The following is a 23,803-nucleotide window of genomic DNA, read 5'->3' on the forward strand; positions in this document are numbered from 1 at the left end:
GTATGCAAAGAGGAGGAGTTAAGTGGAGTCTCCTTGGAGCTGAGCTGGTTCCAACATGATAATGTGCTTGACAACTTTCTGCCTCAGAGATGAGAGTGTTACGACAGAGTCAAGATAACACATAATAACCCTTGCACTTGTTGTAGCACTTTATCATGTCATCAAGATGTCTTAAAGCATTTCACATAGTATACTGTAAAGTGATGCAACTGTACATTTTGTGGGTGAACGAGGCAGGCAATTTGCACACCACAATGTCCCATAAGCAGCCATGGAGTGAGTGAATTTTATTGAAATGAACAAGTTATAGGAGGATTATTGGAGAAATTCTTTTTTCAAATAGTGTTGAGGGATCTTCGACACCAGCTCCCAAGCCAGAGAGTAGTCAATAATATCTGGTCATTTGTACGAAAATCAAATGCAACAATATTTACGTATTTATTCAAATACAACAACTAATGTCTTACTTGTGTCTGGCTTATTTCTCCTCCCCCCTCCGAAATTGTACATATTCTTATAGTGGAGGCAGTATGGAATAGTAATTTGTTGTCAGCATATTATCTCAAGGGGTTTGAACGAAGAAGCAATTCAGCGACATGAACTATCAGCACGATCTTGATGAAAGTTGCTTGAAAGCTCAATGCACTATTAACAGCAAAATCAACTATCAGACAGATATCTATACTTTTTTGTGTCCAGAAAGGGAACATATTGATGTGAAGTTAACCAAACACTCATGGCATAAATATAATCATCAATTCAACTTCATGCACAATTAAACTTGCATACTGTTACAGATGCCTGCATTGACACTTTTAAAGGAATTATCAATCCATTCTCACTTGTAGAATCAAAGTTTTCCTTGTGCTTATAACAGGTATGTCTAGTAATGTGCCAATTTGAGAGTTGCATTAATATACAGTACATATCCCAACATGAATGAGATAGATGACAAGATAGTGTTTTCCACCAGGCTGCTGCATTAATAGTGAGCATCTCACAGGCCTCCTAAGAGGGTAATCAACAGTCGGAACATAATTCCCAGAAAGGGTAGTGGAGGCCAGGAGACTCCGCTGGATTGCTTGTTGGTAAACTTACTAACTTTGTCAATATGCTGTTTATAATGGATCATTAATCATAATTCCCATTAGAAGTGGACATCGGCATGATGGATAAATTTACCAGTGACTGGAGAATAACCTCACAATTCAGAACTCTTTAGTGAAAATTGATCCAGAAACTAAGACACCACGTGGGATAAATGTGATTGATTGCGTTGCATGATTGCAATCTCTAAAAGACTTCTCATATCACTGTAACTGAGGCTGACTTTATGGAGATTTTGCTATTGTAAAAAGCATTTTAAATCAACCAGTGTTTTATATGTGTTTTTTATGTGTGATTTGTGTTGTTTCTTTGAGTGTTGGAAGAAAGAGATATAATTTCATCTGCATCCATTGAACATGTTGTTTCTGAATAGAATCTCTTAGTGCATCAGATCTCGGAGTGATTTACTTTCCACAAGCAGCACATTCATTACCATTGAGTTATTTATTTATTATTCATCCCTGAGACATAAACCGCCTCATCGTTTTAGCCTTTAGAACATTTTCATTAAAAAATAGTGCAGAAATTTGGAAAATTCTTAAATTCAGTTGGAATTTGAAAGACGGTCTTCCACATTTTGTTTGTAAGAAGAAAACCAGCTTCAAAATTAAGGCTGAATTTTCCAAATCTCTGCACAAATTGGGGACAATGGTCTTAAGGCTAAATTTCAAGTCTCTGATCTGCTGTGCTATGACTATTGCTTTTATTCTCCAACCATTGTTATTGCCCAGAATCCACAAATGTTTTCATCAAAATCACTTTTCTTTCATATTGTCATTCAGTCTTTGTGTTTTTTTTCTAGGGAAGTTTAAATTGCTGGATCAGGACCGGGATGTGAGGGAGCCAGTGCAATATTTTAACAGTGTTGAAGAGGTGGCCAATGTTTTTCCAGATCGTGTCTTCGTTATGGAGGCAATAACATTCAGTGTGAAGGTCAGTTATGAAAATAGTGGGATTTATTTTTAATTTTATACATTTTATTTTTACTTGTGCTTGTGAATGTGAGGGGAGAAAGCATTGAGAACTGTTGTATGAAACCAAGGTCTTGTTTGCCGGTTAACATGTTTGTTAAAGGTCCCATGGCACTAAAAAGAGAAGGGAGTTACTTTACTCCTGGTGTCCTGGCTAACAACCCTCTAAATAAAATTGGGCATTCAATTTTATTTGGCTACCACATTCGCTTATAAATTAACACTTTAGAAAAACTTTGTCAATTGCTTTGAGACATTCTTGGTATTATAGGTGCTGTATCAAATGCAAGAGGGGATTGGTCCTTAATTAAGAAATCACACCCAAATATGTTTTTGGGAGTGCTAAATGTACTTTAAACCTTTTCGCAAAATCGCATTTACCCGTGAGTTAATTATAGACATTAATTATCTATCGCCCACTTAATTTTACAGAAAATCTTGTGATGCACTTAGAAATGTCCTCTTGAGGTGAAAGGCACTCTATCAAATGCAAGGATTAATATTATGTATGTAAGTNAAAAAATCACTGATAAAACCTATTTTTATGGACAGACAGATTAAAATAAGCTCAGTAATGGAACCGTTTCATTTTCGATGCACTAAACATGTATTGCAATTAAAACGGATTCATAGTGGCCCCTACCACCATTAAATATGCCTAGTCATAGACCTGTTTCATGTCTTCTGATGTATCTCAAGATGTTGTAATGTTTCGTATGTATTAAGATAACGATTCTCCATTCAGAAAAGTTCCGTCACTTGTAAACAATCTCTCAAAGTAGCTGCAAAAACTAAAGTATGAGGTAGTATGCTTACAACAACAACTTGCATTTATATAGCGCTCTTCATACAGGGTAACGTCCTGGAGCGCTTCAAGAAAGCGCCTATGCTTAAAGAAACAGCAGGAAGTACTATGGAGACATAAATGCCACAATGCCTGCTCTTGGTGAATTAACTGGTACAATCACCTTGCCTTCTACAGGCAAGCATCGTGGAAAGGAGCAGAAGATAAAGACTTGCAATTACACCAGAAAATGAAACCAATGGTTTTTATAACTTACAGCGCTGATAACCTTTTATCATTCTTTAAAGTGCACTATTGATGTCCAATTGTTAGAACAATATTCCTTCCAATTAATATAGCATCTATAAAATCGAAACACCAAAACTCTTCATAGACTGAGCATTAGGAGGTGAACACTGCAGCCATATTGAGCTCAGCAATGTGCTACAAACAGCCATGAAGTGAATGATGATTTTATCCAGAGAATTGTTGGCCAGAGAAAAACTCTCTTCTCTTTTCAAACTGTATCACAGGATCATTAACGTCCACCTCAATATGTAGATGGGCCTGGGTTGAACATCTTAACCCGAAGGACAGCACCTCTAACAGTGATTTCAAAGTATTACATTGGACTATCTATGATAGACTATGATGCCTTATCACATCAAAACATCTCAAATTGTTTCACAAGTTAATTACTGTCAAATGTAGTGACTGATGTTTGTGGACCAATGCACAGTCAATTTGTGCAAGCAAGGTCCAACAAGCAGTCATGAGAATTCCCATGTCATCTTGAGGATTGATGGCCAGAACCCCTGTCTCATTTGTATCGGGTCATGGGATCTTTAATGTGATACTGAACAAACGAGCGGTCCTGCAATCTCATGTTTTTAATCTTCCAAATGGAAAATTAGGTCAGTACTCAGTGGTGTGAAAAATAGAAACACTAACACTGTATTTGACATTGTAATCTATTTTCTAAATCAACTTTGTTTAAAATAATGACACTTTGTCTCCCTATGTCCCTTAATATTTTTGAAGATGTGTTTGCCGAGGGCTAGATTCTGTCTGATAATTTGTATTGGCTGACGTTTTCTTAATAGTAGACAGAATGATTTCCACCATTTGGCATGAGAATGGCAGGAATTATTCATAACTGTGCTGGGTAGACTTGATAGTTGACCTCTTTTCCTCACAGCCAAAAACTGGAGTCTTTAGTTTTTCCCGTTTTTGTTATGAAAGATGAGGAAATATTTGGAAGAATCATAATTGGTGTCCCTACTATTGAATACTTCTATGCAAATTGTTGTCTTGGACCGATGTGCTTAGTGTTACCATTTTTGAGGACATCCCTTCAGTACAATACAGGAACCTTTCATTTCTATCCTGCAATAAAACACTGCGATGGTAAATTGCTATGGCCTCCTCAAATTAATATTCCAGATCCTGTGTATGATCCTTTGTTACAGTCTCCTGAAAGGAAGTGTAAATGTTTGAAGAATAGGACCACACTGTGTGCGTGTGTGTTTCTATGATCGGGTATATAGAGCAGTAGGCGTCCTTTCAGTTTGCCCAGATCAGTCAGCTTTGATTTAATGAGCGTAAGTAGTGATTTGGCAGGAAGCCATTCAGATTCCTACATGTTTCCTCCTGTATTTTACAAATATTTGTATTCAGAGAGCTGCCATATCCTGTGTTTGTACAGAAGAAACCATTGACAGATATTGTAATTTCCAGACAGCGTAGACATGGGTTATCTCACAAATGAGTGGAGGTTTAATACCACAAAGCTACTGACAAACTGTGGAGGCTGTAGTATTGCAATTAGTTATTATCCCAAAGATTGTGAGGTGAATGCTTTATGAAATGTTTCAGTTGTCTAGTTAAAACTAAGAAAGATGCAAAAATATACATTAATACAGAAATGGTGTCAGCAAATTTAAGAAAAAATTAGGAATTAATCAACACGGTTTGTAAAGGGTAGATCACCTTTGCTAGCTACTTGGTGAATGATTGAATTGAAACAACATGAAAGATGAGAGTAGTGTAGGATTATATATTTTAAGTAAATATAAATTTGCGACAGGTCCAATGGATTGCTATTATCTTTCTGGTCCTATGCTATTTCCCTGCTATTATCTTTATGTTCCTGTGTAAATAATGTGGGAAAATAAAACAAAATAAGTGAAGAAGTAGTTAGGTATCTAAAAGGTTGGAAACCCTGCAAATTGTAGGAGGTAAGGACTACTGTGGTATAGTCCGGAGATCCTAGGAAAGGATAAGTTAGAGTTGGAGAAAATTGTCTCAATGTCCGAGTACATCAATATTGTATTTTATTGTATTGGCACAATGTCATTTTGCTAAGCCACTAAAATTAAGTTGTATTGTACAAATACACTAAAATAGAGTCTCTTCTTTTCAATTTGTGGTTGTTGCCATTGATTGAAGGGCTTTATTCCAACCAATACCCCCCTCACCCCCCACCCACACACAAACACAAACATACACACACAGAAACCTGCAAGGGTTAATGGATAGCAACATGGGAGCAAGAGGAGTCAAACAAGCTGTTAAGCCTGTTCCAACAGTTTAATATTTAATAGGATTTTTTATCCCTTTTGTCTACCTCATCGTCATACCTCTTCATACCCTAATGCTAAATTACTTCTCAAGTATCCATCTATCTCCCTTTTAAACACACCTGATAGCTCAGTAGCCTTCTAGGGCACTGCAATTAAGAGAGGGATTCCTGGCTCAGGCTATTATTTTGGTGAGGGTGGGGGTCAGTCAGTTGTCTGACATGTCTGATACATGCAAAAACCCATCACTGTGCTTAAGGGTATCCAAACCAGACTGAGAGTTTGCCATATATATGCCACCTGTACATCAACATTTTTTCTGTTGTAGCTCTTCTATTGAACACACTGACTGAAGCTAACTTGATACAAAACTGCCACCTTTCATGGTTCAGTTCCACACTATAAGGATTGAATGCTAATAAACCATTGAAATGTGAAGTGCATTTTTTAATATTTGTAGAAATCTAACTGATGTCTATCGGGATACCCTTTGCTTGTGTAACAAAGATGTCAGAAATGTGGCATTTGACACTGAGTGTTGATAATGTGAAAATCCCGTTATTAGCATCTAACATCACGCTAGCATTTATGTATCAGCCTGGCTCAGTGGTAGCATTCTCACTTTTGAGTCAGAGGTTGGGGGTTCAAGTCCCACATGAGGAATCACATAAGTTGACACTCCAATGCAGTGCTGGAGGTGTGTTGCATCGGAGGTGCCGTCCTTCGGATGAGACTTTAAACTGAGATCCCATCTGCCTGTTTACGTGGACATTAAAGATCCAGTTGCATTATTTAAAAAGAAAAGGGAGTTTTTCCCAGGCCAACAATCCTCCAAAAAAAATTGATTATTCACTTCATGGCAGTTTACGGGACATTGCTGTGTACAAATTGGCTGCCACATTTGCCCACAAATTATTCAGTCATTACAGAAAACGCTGTGAAGTGCTTTGAGACATTTTGACATGATAAGGCGCTGCATCACTGTAAGATTTTATTTCCCTTAAATTTGTCCCTTTACTTTCAGGTGGTCTCCGGTGAGTTCTGTGAGGACAGTGAGGTTTATAACTTCACACTACGCACTGGGGATGAGCTGACGCTGATGGGTCAGGCGGAGATTCTCTGTGCCAAGACTGTGAAAGAAAAATCCCGCTTTAATACCATATTGCGAAAACTGGGCAAGACCGGCACTTTGAGCAAGCAGGTCAAAGGCAAGATGCCATGTCTCATCTGCATGAACCACAGGACCAATGAGAGCCTTAGCCTTCCTTTCCAGTGCCGAGGAAAGTTCAGCACTCGCAGCCCCCTTGAGATCCAAATGCAGGAGGGTGAGCACACTATCCGCAGTATTATAGAAAAAGTACGGCTGCCGGTTAATGTGACGGTTCCGTCTCGGCCGCCCCGAAATTCATATGACCTCCACTGCATCCGTGAAGGACATCGCTACAAGCTCGTCAGTATTATATCGAAGACTGTAGTCTTGTGTTGTATCGTCCGAAGGGACGACATTATTCCGTTGCACTTTTTGCTGCTCTCAGATATGCCCAGGTTCGTGCTGCCCGAAGGATTAATACGGGGCGATCCTCATTTTGAGAAGTTAGTACAGGAAATCACGCTGTTTGCCCAGGAGAACTTCAACACTGATGAGTACTCAAAAGCAGTCCGGGAGGTGAAGACTGATTTTACTGATGACTGCACCAGTCCAAGGAGAATCAGGGTTTGCCTGCAGGGATATACATCCAATTCATTGAACTATGCCCGGGATGAACTAACCCAATCGTTTCAAAGACTCTCCTTATGTGCGTTCACTGGCGCTATGTTACATGGCAACGGGGAGATCAACATTCAGAGCTGCAGGGATTCTCTTGGGGAGCACCACCTTATGCCCCATGAATTATTGACACCGTCAGAGATGGTGGATGTGGACAGAGAGTATGTGACGCCTGATTGGGCGGAAAGTGAATTTAGGACTCAGGAGCCACCTGAGATTCCCTATGAGGAGCTGTGGAGTAATCAAATACCAGATAGGTCAAAGGATGCCTGTGGCATGCTGGCAGAAAGTGAGAATAAAGCTCAGCAGAGCTCCAGGCCTTTCCAATGTCATTCTTCGGCTTCCTCACATGAGGGCCCCGTTAATTCATCACACTTGTCCATATTACAAATGGGAGAGTCCAGAGTGCCAAGCCCGCCCCCAGTACCTCCAAAATCAGAAGCTGTGAGTATCATAGCAAAGAGATCAAGTTCAAGTCTTCTTTTGAAAAGATTTCACCTGGGATGGGCGGTATTATGGCTTTGGGCAGTGGTGTTCAGATACTCTCTGTGTGGAGGGGTCATTCTCAAACAGAAAGTTCTGAGACGCAACAGTGCTTTAAAATGTAGGAAACCAATGTGAGACTACATGCTTTCCAAAAGGGAGGGAAGAGAAGGGGAGGGGGAATGAGGGAGGACCTCATCCTACTTGTCTTCACTTCATAAGGGCCGTGAAAAATGTTTGAGGCTGGAGGGAATAGCACAAATGGCTTTGGGGGATTGAAAAGCAAGGACGAGAAATAAATGTAAAACTAGGGGAATTTATTTGTTTTACAGTGCCTAAGGTCGGGTTTTGAAAACAATTGAAGAATTCTAGTTTAAATAGCAGCCTGCCATTCCAGCTCAATCCGTGGCTGATTTTATTTCTTCTTGTCCAGGTCATTAAATGGTACCCTGAACCTGAGGTCCATTTTAGAGTGGGTGAGAAAATGTTTCTGAGCCAAATTCTGAACCAAAATAGGCACCTCCTAGTTGCCTTCTAATTTGCAGAAGGCATTTGGCTTTGCAGTAATGATGAGGACAGTAGCACCATAATCTAAATATTTGCGGCAGGTAGACAAGGAGAGCTGAAGAGGTATCTTAAGGAAAGGAGAGATATTTGAGGGAGAGCCAAGCAAGCCTTTCTTACCATCCTCCTGGTAACAAACAATTATATTAGTTGATATGGAAATCAAAATGATTTGCTTTATGTAAATGAGGTCATTGGGGATTCTTAATGCTAACAGGTATTTTTATGTGTGGGTATTTCACAACTGATGGTGTTTAAGATGTTGAACATGTCTTATTTACAATATTATAAAAACAATGAAGACTGTGATCCACCGTTCTTTGCAACCTTAGTGTAGCACCCAGTGACAAACATTTCCTTTCGGTTGTCAAGAAGCTTACAGTATTTTATAAATCTTGTCACCACCAGCCAATCAGAATACCACATTGGCACTGCAAGACAACCTCTTATTTTACGCGAAAACAGGTAAACTAAATTGCTGATTTAATCTTCCTTCATTTCACGTTAAGCTGTTCTTTCCTATACCTTTTGGGACTGTAATTAAGATGTAGAAATGCCACGTATTGTGTCTTATTGTGTCTTCATAATGATTTTTTCCAGTTTTCTCCTCTGTCTGAAGGTAGTAGCTCGTGTTTGGAAGAGTTCAGCGATCCCTTGTTTACTTAGCAAGTGACAATTCTTCACAAGGGAATTTCTTCTGTGAGGTTGCAGGCCATGAGGGCATCACAGTCAATCTTGATCCCTTCCTTAATTCAAGAGTAAATGGACATGGATTGAAAACTGGTTAAGGGAAGGAAACATAGGGAAGTTAGGTCAAAATTGTGGGGTAGGGGGTGGAAATATTAAGTGGGGTGCCTCAGAAGACTGCACTGGGACCCACCCTTCTCCTTGTACATATTTAGAATTAAGAGATTCAGTGAAATAACAATTGCAGGTGACACCAAATTGGATGAACTATGAAATTAGAGAAGGCAGCAAAGATCTTTCAAAGTGAGCAAATGATATTCAATACAAATAAATTCTAGGTATGCTATAGGAAATGCAAATAAAAAGCACATATATTCCATGTATGGGTTAGAACTTGCCAGGTAAAAACTGAAAGAAATCTAAGGGTATTGATTGACTCATTGATCACCATGTTAAAACAGATTTGAAGCAACAGTAAATGCAAATAAAATGCTGGCCTGTATTGCTAAATCTGTTGAGTTTAGAACGTTATAAGCCATTCTCAAGCAGTACAATGCTCTTGTAGGGCACACCTGCAAAACTGCATACAGTTCTGGTTACTCTGTTTTAAAAGGGTCGCCAGGCCCTAGATCCAATGTAGAGAAGAGCATCAAGGATAATCCCCAGTGATATAAGAACATAAGAATTCGCTAGGCGAAAGAAGACCAAGGTCAATCTAGTTCACCTTGCACCATCCTGGCAGTTGCGTGATAGGTCATGTCCCAAACTATATACTGTATTCCGAGATGTTATTTTCTAGCAGAAATCTATCTAATTTGTTCTTGAAATAAATTACATTTTCTGCTTCCACTGTCTTCCTAGGGAACCTGTTCCATAAATTTACTACTCCCTCACTGAAGTAGCGTTTCTGCAGATTAGTTCTGTATTTACACCCCTTCAATCGTAGGCCATGTCCTCTGGTTCTACTGTTCAGTACAAGATAAAACAGCTTATCATGGCCTACATTATCTAGTCCTTTCAGAATCTTAAAGACCGTAATCATATCGTCCCTCAATCTTCTCTTCTCCAGTGTGAACATGCCCAGTTTTTTCTAATCGCTCCTTTCTCTACATTAAATTTCATCTGCCATCAATCTGCCCAATTCCCCAAAAATGTTCAAGTCCTCCTGCAACCTATCCTGTTCATCTTTGCAGTCTACCACCTTCATTAGCTTTGTGTCATCCACAAATTTAACCACTGTGCTTATGACACCTAGCTCCAGGTCATTATGATAGAGGAATGAGCTACGAATAAACTTTAGCCTTGAAAAGAGACATCCTAGAAGGGACTGAATAAAAGATATAAGATTCTAAATAGGAAGTATAAAGAAAACCCAAATCACTATTTTCAGATAATAATACAATAATGAATCCTTGCTTTTGATCTAGTGCCTTATCACATTAAAACATCTCAAACAGCTTGATAGAGTTTTTCTGTAAAGTGTAGTGACTGTGTATTGTTTTGCGCAAAACACATGCAACCAATTTACACATAGCAATGCCCCAACAACAAACATGAAGTGAATGAGCAATTTATTATCTGGGGGATTGTTGGCCAAGGCACTAGGAGAAACTCCCTTCTCTTTTTGAGTAGTACAATGATATCTTTAACAACCATCTGAACAGGCAAATAGGACCAACCAAAAGACAATTCTTCTGACAATTCAGTGCTCCCCAGTATTGTATCAGCCAAGGCGAGGAGATCAAAGTCCCACCCTGATGATATAGGTTCAGGATTGTCTTTCTCCCTCAGTCTGGCTTACTGGGTAGCACTCTCTCTTCTAGGTCACAAACTTGTTCAAACCCCACGTCAGGACTTTGAATTCATAGTTTAAGCTTTCATTTGTACATGCCAAAGCTATGTGTGGTGGGAATGGAGTGGCAAGAGTTAATTATGATTCCTGATAATTTGGAATAAGAAAGACCCATAATTAGCGCATTTACAAATCTGACAATTCTCAGATATCTTAGATCTCTTGCAAATATTGAAATTGTCCCCCCACTGTATACACCCAAGGCATTTTCTGACATTTAGGAATGTACCAAACTTGCCTATGTTGGGAGAATGACAGTATGTGTAGCATTAAAAATCTATTTTCAGAAATTATTCAATCAAGGTTTCTCCCAAGACTTTTCTGCTCAAGTGGGATATAATCTCTTGGGAAGGAAAGGAAGTAGTAAATTCAAATAAAAAAAGGTTAAATAATAGGAGTCAAAAGGCCATTGATCAATGACAGTGTTCCTAATGGGACAATGGGGCCCAGTGGAGCACTCAAGGGATCAGCCCTGAGATCATTGCTGTTCACAATATTTACCATGGAACTTGATGAAGGCAAGTCGTTCATTAAGCCAGGCAGGAAAAAGATTTAGGTGCGGTGGGGTCACTGAAATTTATAAATGTTAGCACAATTCATGCCACCAATTATGAAGATCAAAATGTTGGGTATATAGACACACTAAGTGTTGCTAACACACTACAAAGCATCAGTAATATCATATGTCAGGTACTGTGTGTAGTTGTGGTCTGTGTAACTGTAAATATACTATATTATGTTATTAATAATAATTATATTATTATAGAAAGCCTGATATTTGGGCTTTATTTGGGACCAGCATGAGTTGGCTTTTCCTATTGTGGCTATGAAAACCGTGCTTATATCGTGTGTGTGTCAATGTGTGTGAGTGTGTGTCTCTCTCTCTTATTCTCTCTTTGCCTCTCTAAAGTCTCTGTGAGTTTCTCTCTGTCTCTCTCTGCTTATCCAAAACCATATCTGTGTACTGTATAGGTGAGTGTGGATCTCTGGCTGTGTAAAGTACTTATTAGAATTGATCTCTCCACTTCATGCTGCTGGTTCATGTTCCTTTTAGATAAATTGTAAACCTGGTAACTTGGGGCACACCTTTTTGCCAGCATCATAGCCAGACTTTATTTGGCGGATTATATGGTTACTTGATGTTCCCACTGAACAGAGGCAGTGGAGTGGGTTTCATAAAAGAGCAGCATAAATGATTGGCAGTTTTGGAAGATTAAACTGTGGGGTCTATTTGGTGATATAGATAAACTAAGATTGTTGTGTTCATTTGCTGTATTCGAACTCTACCTCACGTGAAGCACACTGCATAATGCAAGTTGTTGTTAAATGTGACTATCATTCTTTGTGATTATTAGAAGCCATTTGATTTGTGAGGTTTGCAAAATGGCAAATTGCGAATCCAGAAATACAGCAAAATTTTCAGCTTTCAAAATTTGTAATAAGCGGCATTTCAAACTTAGGTCAATTGAACGGCTTCCCATATTCGCAAACCAAAAGTTGCAAATAAAGCAATGAATCTATGTTGTGAATATCATCAATTAGACCTGTGTGAAGAAAGACTGAGCAAACCTGATTTATTGTCATTGGAAATCAGATTAAGAGGGCAACATGATCTCTATCTCTTAAAATAATGACCAGCATCAATTCGGTGGATATAGAGAGACAGTTTTCTTTTCCAAACTCATGATAGGAGAATAAGAGGAAATGATTGTGGGCTGCAAAGCCACATGCTACTTTTAGTTGAAGGAAATGGCTTCATTATATTTATTCATCAACTTGAAGAATAGATTTTCATCTTGATTAATAAATACTGACTAATTTAAAGCACTCAGAAGGAAACTGAATCAATCATTGATGTTTTTTGGTAGGAAAAGTGGTCAAGTGGGTTATAATGAGGAGTCTGGCTGGACTGAATGGTCTAGATTCATTCCTACAGTTTTTCCTCTAAATCCTATTAATATCATATTAAATGTCATACTGGAACTTCCTGGCATATACTGCTATATTTAAAAAACCTGTCACTTACTATTATTTGAAATAATCAATACTTGCATCTTGTAATTTTTTACTTCTGAATAGATAAACTGCAACTACACAGTGAACGTGGATTTTGTTGAAAATTTGCTGTTGATGTTGTCGTTAAAGATGATCTGAACAGATGTAGAACATGGATATACATGAAGGAGCCACCCATTCAATGGTTTGCCCTTATTCAGATACATGTTTTTCCCCTGAGTTACTTTCTTATTGTTTGTTTTTTCCCCTTTGTAGCTTCCCATTTCCCAACACCCTTTCCAGTCAAGTGGATCATCTGTAGACTCCCTTCACTGCTGCTCTACAGCCAGCCAGTATAAGGATTACAGGCAACGACTAATGAGACTGATGTTCTCATTCCTCCTTTCCACTCTCTCCCCATTTCTCTCACAACATCACAGCTTTGTGTGTCAGCCTGCCTCAATTGTTACCACTCTAGCCTCTGAGTCAGAAAGTGGTGGATTCAAACCCCACAAAAGAACTTTGAACTTATATAATTTAAGATGACATTCCAGTATGGTGCTGGGGTTGTGCTGCATTGGTGGAGATTCTGTCCTTTGGATAGTACACTAAATTGAGACCTCTTCTGCCTGTTCAGGCAGATGTTAAAAACCCATGACACTATTCGAAAAGAGAGGGGAATTTCTTCCAGTGGGCTGACCACCTTAAGTGATTCCTGCCTCTGTAGGGGCATTGTTTTTTCCAAAGCAGAGGGGTGAAATATATACTCAGTAGAGTATAAAGTTTCCAGACATTATTATGGTGCTGCGCTATGATGCACTGATCAAATGATGATTGCCATCTCCAATTCTGGTCAACAAAAAAAATCATGATAATGAATCTTCTACAAATATTGTTGGAGAGGATAAAGAGAATAACAACAACAAATTGCTCTTTATATAGCACCTTTCATGTCGGGAATATATCCCAAGGCTCTGGACAATCAAAAGTTTGATCCCGAGCTGGGAGTTGGAATCAAGAGAAGGTAGAGCAAGTGGGATATGGGTGGGAGTATGATGAAGGCACGGTCAAAGAGGAAAGTCTTGAGATGGGCCTTGAAGCAGGCAAGGGAGGGAGTGAGGCGAAGGATCTACGGAATTGAGTTCCAGAGGGTGGGGCAGAAATACTGAAGACCCGACCGCAGGTGGCGGGATGGAAAGGGCAGGCAACATGGATCAAGCCAGTGCCTGCCGAGTGGAGGGAGCGGACACTTAGTTAAGGTTGCAAAAGTCAGAAGGGGCAAGACTATGGATGGCTTTAAAAGTGAGAACAAGTATCTTAAATATCCAAAACCAAAAACAATAATAAATTGGTCATTTTCAATCTACGACTGTTTGTGGGACATTGTTGTGCGCAATTGGCTGCCGCGTTTGCCCACAAATATACAGTCAATTCACTTTACAGTGTGTTCTGTGAAGCGCTTTGGGACGTCCTCCCGACGTGAAAAGCGCTATATCAAATGCAAGAATTATTATTATTATATTATTATTAAATTCAGTTCTCTGGGGGATGGGAAGACTGTGGAGCTGGGTAAGTATAGAGGTGATTGGTTCACGGAGCTTGGTGTGGGAGCAGACATGGAGCTGCAGAATTCTGAAAAATCTGCATCTTGTGGAGCGAAGAGTAGGGAAGTCCAGAGATCAGGGGGAGTTATAATCCTTGCATTTGATATAGTGCTTTTCACGTCGGGAGGACGTCCAAAAGCGCTTCACAGAACACACTGTAAAGTGAATTGATTGTATATTTGTGGGCGAACGCGGCAGCCAATTGCGCACAGCAATGTCCCACAAACAGTCGTAGATTGAAAATGACCAATTTTATTATTGTTTATTTTTTTGGGGGGGGATTATTATTAGGCGTGTGGAGTAAGGAAACTTGCCCAAGGTTTCGCCCTGCCTGGAATTGAACTCAGGTCTCTCGCTTGTAAAGTGAGTGCTCTAACCACTGAGCTACAGGACTCCACGAGTTAGCACAATCAAGCATGGACATGATGAATACATGAATGAGGGTCTTGGCGCCCTGAGGGGAAGTGGGAGAAAGCTGAATAATCAAGGCACAGATGTGGAAGAAGAACACAAAGAGCTGATCTTGATGCTAAAATGCAGTCTCTTCGAAGGGTCAAATGTGGGTTTGAAAATTGGTTTAGGGTGAAGTTGTGCAGCAGCTGATTCCTGATTGAAGACCCAGAGAGGTTGATGGCAACAGACCCAGAGGCATTTGGGTACGAGCAAGGCCTTAACTAGATTTCTTCAGTCTAGTTAATATTCAGAAAGTGATGGTTTAACCAGGACTTTAGCTCAAGACATATATTTAGTCAGAACCATAGCCCTGAAAATGATGGTGAGTTATGAATGCTTTTCTGAGGTTGGAACTCAGGCACTTTATTAATTTTACCATGCTTTACCTGACCTGGGAATGCTTGATGTTCACATTGAGTGCTCACAGGACGAAATGATTCATTCACCAGCACTGTCACTCCTCAGCTTGATGATCACAATATTCAACAAAATACAATAGTGACAAAAAACAAAACAGCAGTAACATGAGACTGACAGGTGAGGGATGAGGAAAATGGGAGGTGTACATTTTTATGAGATACAAAAGGTGTAAGTTTTTAAACAAATATATATCCCCTTTCTGGGTCTGGCTGAAGTCCACCTGCTTGTGAAGTGAATGTGATAAGCATCTTTGAGCTGAAAATCCTTCAATAATTTGTTGTAAACTGAATATTTCATTAATACGTTACTGGGTAAATGCATCTGACACTGATCAAGATCGGATTTTAGCTTAAGAGAAGGATATTGGAATAGTGTCATTCTCTATTAATTCTACCCGGCTCTAATCCAAGAACAGGCCATGTTCAGACATCCGGCTATTGTCTGGTGCTGGAGTTGATCTAATATTAATTGCGTACATGAAAAAGAGGATTGTCTGAACAGCATCTTACATTAAAGATGTAGGCTAGACATTGGGAAAATTTATGGCACTGAAATCTATAATGATTTCACAGAAGCTGTCTGTAGGGCTCTGGAGCTCTATAAGTGCATTCATTAAATGGTATATTTAGGCTGTGTTTTGCTATTTGACAATTGAGATCAAACTAAACTGAACTAGATCACGTTTTTCACAAATGGTCATTTAAAGATGTTCTGCTCAGTCAGTGGCATAACCAGGATTTTTCAAAGAACCCCACAAGATTAATTTGGACTTGAACCAAGGGATTCCAACTCTGGTCAGACATATTCCGGGAGGAATGCTTGCTATTGTAAAATGAGACATCACTGACTTTATGTAGCATCAGGAAATATAAACTGTCCTTATGATGTCCCGAGAATTCCCTGTGATTTTTCTCCCAGATTGCTCGCAGCAGTATCTGAGAGATTAACCCTTAATTCCTGGAGACTTCAGGACAATCCAAGAGGGTTGTCAACCCCTATTTGAATCCAAGTCCAGGAAGGAGTCTGAGGCCAAATTATTGATATAGTGATTCCCAGTTGCTGTTGGGTGGGGCTAGTTCCCTCCAATTTATTTGGCTTAAACTGAACATATGCCAAGAGCTGCACATGTGTCGAGCAATTTTCGTGTGAAATGCCCCCACTCTAAAAACCGAGCTTGTTCTGATCAGTTGCCCTGGTCTTAAAACTGGCATTCGCATACCTTACCCTCACATTTAAAGGGGTTTGTGCAGGGTCTTTCCCCAGTTTTAGTGACTGAACAAAATGAGTTATACAAACAGGTTAGTCTTGTGCAGCTAATTCTATTTAAATATACAACTGATCTGAGCATATTTCTGACAAATCACTTTCGTGAGTGGCTGCTATATAGTCATTTCAGCTCACCTTATCACATATCAATTATCCTATTTTCTATATTATAAGGCTTACTTTCAGTTTTAGGGAAAACTTGCGTGAGAGCAGATATAAATTCAAGTTGTTGTGTCAAAAAGAATTAAGGTACAAATAGGTAATTAAACAAATGTCTATAAAAGAATCTTAATCTAAGCATAACATTTCTTGGCCAAATGCTCATAAAAAAACACAGGTTTTTAATATACATATATATAAAATCTGGTGTTGCCCAGGGAAAAGTGGGATTGTAACCTTGCCCTTGTGGTCTTTTTAATCTGTGTTCTGGTAAACAGACCACATTGTTGGGCCAAAGTACCCAATTGGAAGCCAAAGTAAGCTCAGCCTCACTTACAATGAACAAGGCCCAAGGCCACATTGTGAAGGAACAAATTGCATATGCATAGATTTGCTTGAGCTTCCAGTCACGTCTGTCTGGCAAGGCTTGCTTAATGGGTTCTGTGAAGTGCGTAAAATTGTCCAAAGCACAGGAAGTGTAAAGGAGGACTTCATAGAGGACATTCCCAAGAATTGTTCCTGTAAAAAATAGCCACGAAAGCTTCACCATTGTCAAATAATTAAACGCTAAATATTTCTCTCGATCAGCCATTGAACTTTCAAGACTGAGGAACATGGAAAAATAGCTTTTTTCCAGACACAATTGTTGACAGATTCAACAGTGAGAATTATATCCTTCAGTGACTTGCACATAAAGCCCTCAAATCAGCTATATAATTTATCAGTGACATAATCTGGAACATTCCCAGCATGGATTGGTGAAAGTCTCTCACATTTAACAATGACAAATTCACGTTTATTTTTGTTTGTTGAAAAAAAAGCATATTTCCGAATTCATTGCCAGAAAATACATGAAATAACTTCACATTGTATAACCCCACCCCCACCCTCCCACCATATGATTGGGGTAAATTAATATGAAGAGGTGTTTTGCAGACAACTCCTTAAAACAGTTCTAAGCGTGATGTTCAAGTCTAAGCCTGAAATAATCTCAAAATCCAAGTAAAATGCCCCTCACTTTGCAAGGTGAGGTAAAACCTCACAGCTGATGTACATGTAACCTTCATTCCCAGTAAACTGCATGTCATTTAATTTTATAAAGAAAAAAGTGTGAAAATATCTGCTTTAGTTACTTATTGAGGCTGGTTTAATATTTAATTTCTCAAAAAAAAACAAGACCTGAATAAAATGCAGATTTTGTAATGACTTTTTGTAACCCCTCCAATTTTCCCACTCAAATTTCTCCTCTCCCTATCCTCCGAGGGGAGGGAGCAGGAGTGGAAAGGAAGGTAATTGGGGCTTAATTGGAGCTGATCTGAAATCTTGGAATTGAATCAATCTTCTATGGCGGTCTCAGTAGTCAGGTTCCTAAGCCAGGCAGACATGCAGTACTCCAGGGCATTGCTGAGGATAGCCCAGCCACCCTGGATAATCAGTAGGACTTGTTGGGGCAGGGATTCTTCCTACTCAGCTTATGTTAATCCTGCAGGTCTACTGGGCACTGCTGGTCCCAGCTGGATAAACAAAGGGAAGCTTGTCAGTCAGTGATTTCACTGACAAGCTATGCAGTTTTGGAGAGTGCACATTCCATTCGAACAATCTATCTCTGGGATTTCCATGTGTAGGTGGGATGCATGGAAATCTCAGCTTGATTTGGATACTCTTAATCATGGTGATGGATTTCCACATGTGTTGGACACCTGGCTGATGAAAAGAACAAATATGTCAGAAGTTACAGAGAATCTATTGGCCAACACTTACACTATCTCACCGACAACAGTGGAAAACAGTTGGGGATCAATTGTAAACTGGTGCTGATGACAATACAAGAATACTGTTATCTGCTATGACTAAACAGAACTAAACATTTCAATGCTGTTGTCAAAATAGCAGGTATACTCTAGGCAGTTATTCTGCACAATGTATTACCTCACCCTGTATAAAATCATACATAACCTGGAATTTCCCCTCAAATGGTACTGAATGCAGATACCAACATAAACCAGCAAAGAATCTATCATCCAAATAAATTTTTAATTGTTTGTAAAACTAATAACATATTAGTCCAAACATTTGAACAGAGTTTTGAAGGTCAATGGAGTCCATTTAACACCAGGATTTAGCTACTCACTAACATTTTGGATTTTTCAAGCCTTTGCTCAGCCTGAAAGCCAATTGCTGGCAACAACCACAAACCGGAAGGTGCAATCACATTTTCCTTTTGTTGTCCGTTTCATTAGTTATATATCCAATTGGCCTTTACTGTACTCCTTCCAATGCCAATATATTTTTGTTGTAATATGGTGACCAGATTTACATGTACAACTACAGGAGATGTGAAACCAGTCCCCTGTACACGTTTAGTGCCTCTTTGTGTGACTGAATGAATAAAATAATCGTTGCATTTTATATAATACCTTTCACATCAGGAGGACATTGCAAACACCCAATTTGTGCATAACAATGTCCGACAAACAGTGATGGTGTGAATGATCAATTTTATCTCGGAGTTGATGGCCAGAGGACTGGGAGAAACACCTTTTTGGTTTTGAATAGTGCCATGGAGTCATTGGCTTTCACCCGAACCAGAGAATGGGACCTCAGTTTAACATATCATCTGAAGGACAGCACCTCCAAAACCCAGCACACCCTCAGCATTACATTGGAGTGTTAGCTCAACTTGGTCCCAACTTGGGGTTTGAGCACAAAACCTATGGACTTAGAGGTGAGAGTGGAGCCAATTGACATCTTCATCCGTTTAGCAGATCCTGTTTCACTTTGTTTTTTCTTTGCTTTAAATCTATCTACTTTAATACCCATGTCCTCACTTAAATTGGTTCCACTGGTGGGTGTGTCGGTGACTCGAGGTCACAGCTTCAAAATAATCTCTAAAAGAAGCAGAGGGGAGGTGCAAAGAATTTTTTTCATGCAGCGAGTTGTTCGAATCTGGAACGCATTGCCTGAAAGGGTAGTCGAGGCCGATTCGATAACTACTTTTAAAAACACGGTGGACGGGTATTTGAGGAGGATGGGCTTGCAGGGTTATGGGGAAAGGGCTGGGGAGTGGGACTGACATTAATTGCTCTATTCAAAGAGCCGGCACAAACTCGATGGGCCGAATGGCCTCTTTTTTGTGCTGTACGATTCTATGATTCTATGATAAATAGTCTAGTTGATGTTCATTTGGGGTTGAAAGTTCAGTAATTCACAAACTGGACTAATTTAAGTTTCCAGTTTGTGTGTGAAATTCACTACAAAATCCAATATCAAATTTGCTTTAAAAGTTAAAAATTTCAGAAGTAATAACTCCAAAGGCCAGCAAAGATAATTTTGCTTTCCGAATCTTTTCTCTCCCAAGAAACTGCCCCAAATGCAAATGGCTGGTTGTGATCATGAGCTATAAGGCCTGTAGCTGCTTCTAATGGTAGGAAATGGATCAACTTTCCAATTAAGCGAAATTAAAACCAGTTAGGTTGAAATCGCTGATTGCTGCAACGCTCAAAATGTAACTTTGACAAAAAATGTTTCTCGTCCACTATGAAGGGTTAAAAAAAAGCAAACAGGTGTTTGTAGAAAAAACTATTGACCTTTATAAAGTGGCAACAGACATATCTGCAGCACAGTGCTGCTTGAGAAACGGGAGGGCTATATGTTTTGGTAATCTGCAGGCTTTAGGGTTGCTAGTTAATGGTTTTGGGTGCAGGAACTGTTCCTGTGGGATGTGCTTAGCTTGCAGTCGTCTCTTCCTGTAGCTCAGATGGTCTGCCAACTGACAAAGTGGTCCTTCGTTCTGCTCATGTTAAATAATGTATGGCACTTTATATGGTTTTTAATGCAACCGGCAAGAAATATTTTCAGAGGCGGTATGTGTCAGTTATCTATCTTTAAGGCTTTCTTGCATTTCATATGAGCACTGACTGTTAGAGCACTTCATTTAGCCATTACAAGTGAGGTAAATATTTTAAAATATATACAAATATCTTCATGACAGACAGTTACCTTGATTCGTTTCATGACCTATTTTAGTCAGAACGTAAGCACTTGCAGCACAGGATATTCAAAATGTCAATATCCAGAGTAGAGTAGGTAAAAACTTCTAGTTATTTCATCCATGGTTATTGCTTGCTTTGTTGAATTAGACAGGTTAGTTTCATGATCTTGGCTTGACACCATTTGGAAGAAACCTGAGGAGATCAGAAGAGTTTATTAGAGGAGCTACTTGCGGGTTAATCAATGAAGGAGAAACAATTGGATTGAAGCAGTTTACTGAACATACGTATACATATGTATGAGAGAGCATTATTAAATGAGCCTTTCCCAGTTCATATCCCAGATTCTTCTTATGTATTCTTTTACATATGTATGTCAATCTGGCTCAGTGGTAGCAATCTTGCCTCTGATCAGAAGGTTGTTGGGTCAACCCCCATGGCCAGATTTGAAATCACATAGTCTAAGCTGTCACTCCAAATGCAATGCTGGGGGGTGCTGCATCTTCGGATGAGACGTTAAACCGAAGTCCCGACACCCTGTCCAGGTGGACGGTAAAGATCCCACACCACTGTTTGTAAAGAGATGGGAGTTTCTTCCAGTGTCCTGGCCAACAATCCCCGCAATAAAATTAAAATTGCTTACTCAGTCTATGGCTGTTTGTGAGGCACTGTTATGCACAAACTGGCTGCTATTTTTCACATAAAATACACAGTCAATCCACTTTACAGTATATCCTGTGAAGCACTGTGAGATGTCTCGACGACATGATAAGGCACTATATCAAATTCAAGGATCATTATCATCATTATTATTTTTTGTAGTTGAGGAAATCTATGGATTGTTTCAAATAAAGAAAAATAAGGGATTGAAAACAGTGAGGAGAATTATAATAGGTCAGGTGAAATTTGGGGACAAATCACTTGCCTGTAGAAACCAGTATTGCTTCCCTTTAGGAGTAGTTAGATTTACAACGTGGCACTAGAGATTTGTGATATTTTTGAGTACCAATAGTACAGAGTCAGTGGAAGAGTCGGGTTAAGGAGGGACAGTGAACCTGATACTTTTTATGGCTGGAGGTTTCATCTGCAGAAAGGAGCCTGTCTGAGAATCTGATCTAATTCGTATCACACTAGTGGCCAGGTGCTGAAGCTGATAACAGCTCTGATTGAAAATCATCCTAATTGAAGCAGCCACATTTGGATTTATTTGCTCTTTGTGTGATCATTACTTGACATTCAGCCAATGTAACTGATCCCATTTGGATTCACTCATTTCTGTGTTCGTCTCGAATTGAGAGCAGGCGTCAGGCCATCATCAGCCTGTTTGCACCAGCAAGAAAACGTTGAACTGAGCTGAGCCAGTCTGTGAATTCCAGCTGATCTGCTCTCTGCAGAAATGGGGCTGAATCTGAGCCTGAAAAAGCCTGAGAAGGTATGTTTTAAAAAGGATCATTTAAGTAAGGAATCAGTGCCTGAGAAGTCAGAATGTACAAGCGTATACACTGTATACAGCAACATGGTAGTGATGTGAGAGTGTTATTTCTTCAGTTACTCTCTTCAGTGTTATTATTGTGAAAGTTCAGTGTTCAATTAGAAGAGTATAAAGATCACACTAATTCTTCTGTATTGAACTATGTGGTAAAGTGCCTTTGCTGGAAGTGACAACTCAGACAGTTTAATTAAAGCACCATAGTCATTGCTTTCCTCAGTGGGATAACAAATGCTACGATAAGTTAGCTTGAGTGCAATGTGAAGAGATCAGCTCTGACTCTTTGAGCAGCAAATATTCCAGCTCATTGTGCTTTAATTGTAATGACTTCAAGAGATGCCACTTGTTATTTTGTTTATAACAAAAAATATGCTTAATATGCGTATGCATGAGTTAGCCCTGGAAATCATTAATCATCTATAGTATTTATTTTGCTCTCTTTGTGAAACAAATGGACTGCTATTCCAAGATTCAATGGAAATATATTCTGCCTTCAACAAATTTATTTAACCACTGTTGTCCTCAGAGAGGATAGTCTTCCAGTCGGCATATAAGGTTGGTCTGAAATGTCTCAAATGACTTATTATGTGATGATTGTAGTTTTTTTTATTGTGTATTACAACCCATTGAGTGACAAGCATCTCATTTGTATCCAGGTTTCTGACACTGTGTGACTTTACTTGGTACTGTGTTAAGTCTTGAAGTGTGTCACGTTTGGTTGTTTTATTTGACAGGTGAAAGAGGAATGCCGTCTTCTAAATGCCCCGCCCATTCCTCCACGAGGCACAAAAGGAGTTCAGACTGCAAGTCCACCTGTCCCACCTCGGTTCCCAAAGGCTCAACTGCAGCAAGCGCATTCTCCAAGCCCCAGCCTCTCCTATTATTCATCAGGTTTACATGAAATGTAAGTGATTTTCAATTCAATTATAGTTAAGAGTATTAATAAATATAAGTCGTGTGTGTAAACTCTGTGGCACCGCAGGGTCTGTTGAGCTCCTCTTTCCCTTCCTGGTTAAAAAAAATCTATGGATTAATTCATATTTGCTCAGGAAAGCAAATGAATTCCACCTTCCTCCCCTCCTTCACAATTCAATGAAAAGCGTACACTCATACAGGATTTCCACACCATTACACTGTCCTAAATCAAGAGAGAAGCATAACAACAACAAGATTCCATTTATGGAGCACCTTTCACGTCGGGAGGACGTCCCAAGAAAGAGGACGAAAGAAAGAGTGGAAAAGAAAAGACCATTAGGCAAATCAAAATCAAGTCTGCTAGTTCCACAAACAGTAATCCTCTGTTTTGCCCACAAAATACAAGCAGTCACACCACTTTACAGTAAATTCTGTCAAGTACTTTGAGATATCTCAATGACGTGATAAGGTGCTATATCAAATGCAAGGATGATTATTATTATTATTATATGGACTTCACCCACTGTATTTCCTGGGGAACACTTTATAGATACAGTTGGATTGTCAAAGATGATTGAGGACAGACCTGACTATTCATTCATCCCTATGTTTTCAATTATTCAACCCTGACCTCTTTCCTTCCATAGACAACATTATGCCTACTATTGCCCTTTCGCAAAACAACGGTTTGTTCCATGGAGTATTTGTTTATTTCAGC

At 39.3% G+C, this 23,803-nt stretch overlaps 1 protein-coding gene across 1 annotated transcript in view; it reads left to right on the forward strand.

Annotated features, from left to right (window-relative positions):
• The window catches only part of gareml (GRB2 associated, regulator of MAPK1-like), a 101,362-nt gene that overhangs the window by 73,388 nt on the left and 4,171 nt on the right, over positions 1 to 23,803 (forward strand). Inside the window, exons 3-6 of the mRNA XM_007900461.2 lie at positions 1,910 to 2,040; positions 6,466 to 7,653; positions 8,665 to 8,721; positions 22,905 to 23,074. Coding sequence (XP_007898652.2) covers positions 1,910 to 2,040; positions 6,466 to 7,653; positions 8,665 to 8,721; positions 22,905 to 23,074 — 1,546 coding nt within the window. The remainder of the gene's footprint in view (positions 1 to 1,909; positions 2,041 to 6,465; positions 7,654 to 8,664; positions 8,722 to 22,904; positions 23,075 to 23,803) is intronic.

This window comes from Callorhinchus milii, unplaced genomic scaffold (genome assembly GCF_018977255.1).
Source record: "Callorhinchus milii isolate IMCB2004 unplaced genomic scaffold, IMCB_Cmil_1.0 Scaffold3, whole genome shotgun sequence".
NCBI lineage: Eukaryota > Metazoa > Chordata > Chondrichthyes > Chimaeriformes > Callorhinchidae > Callorhinchus > Callorhinchus milii.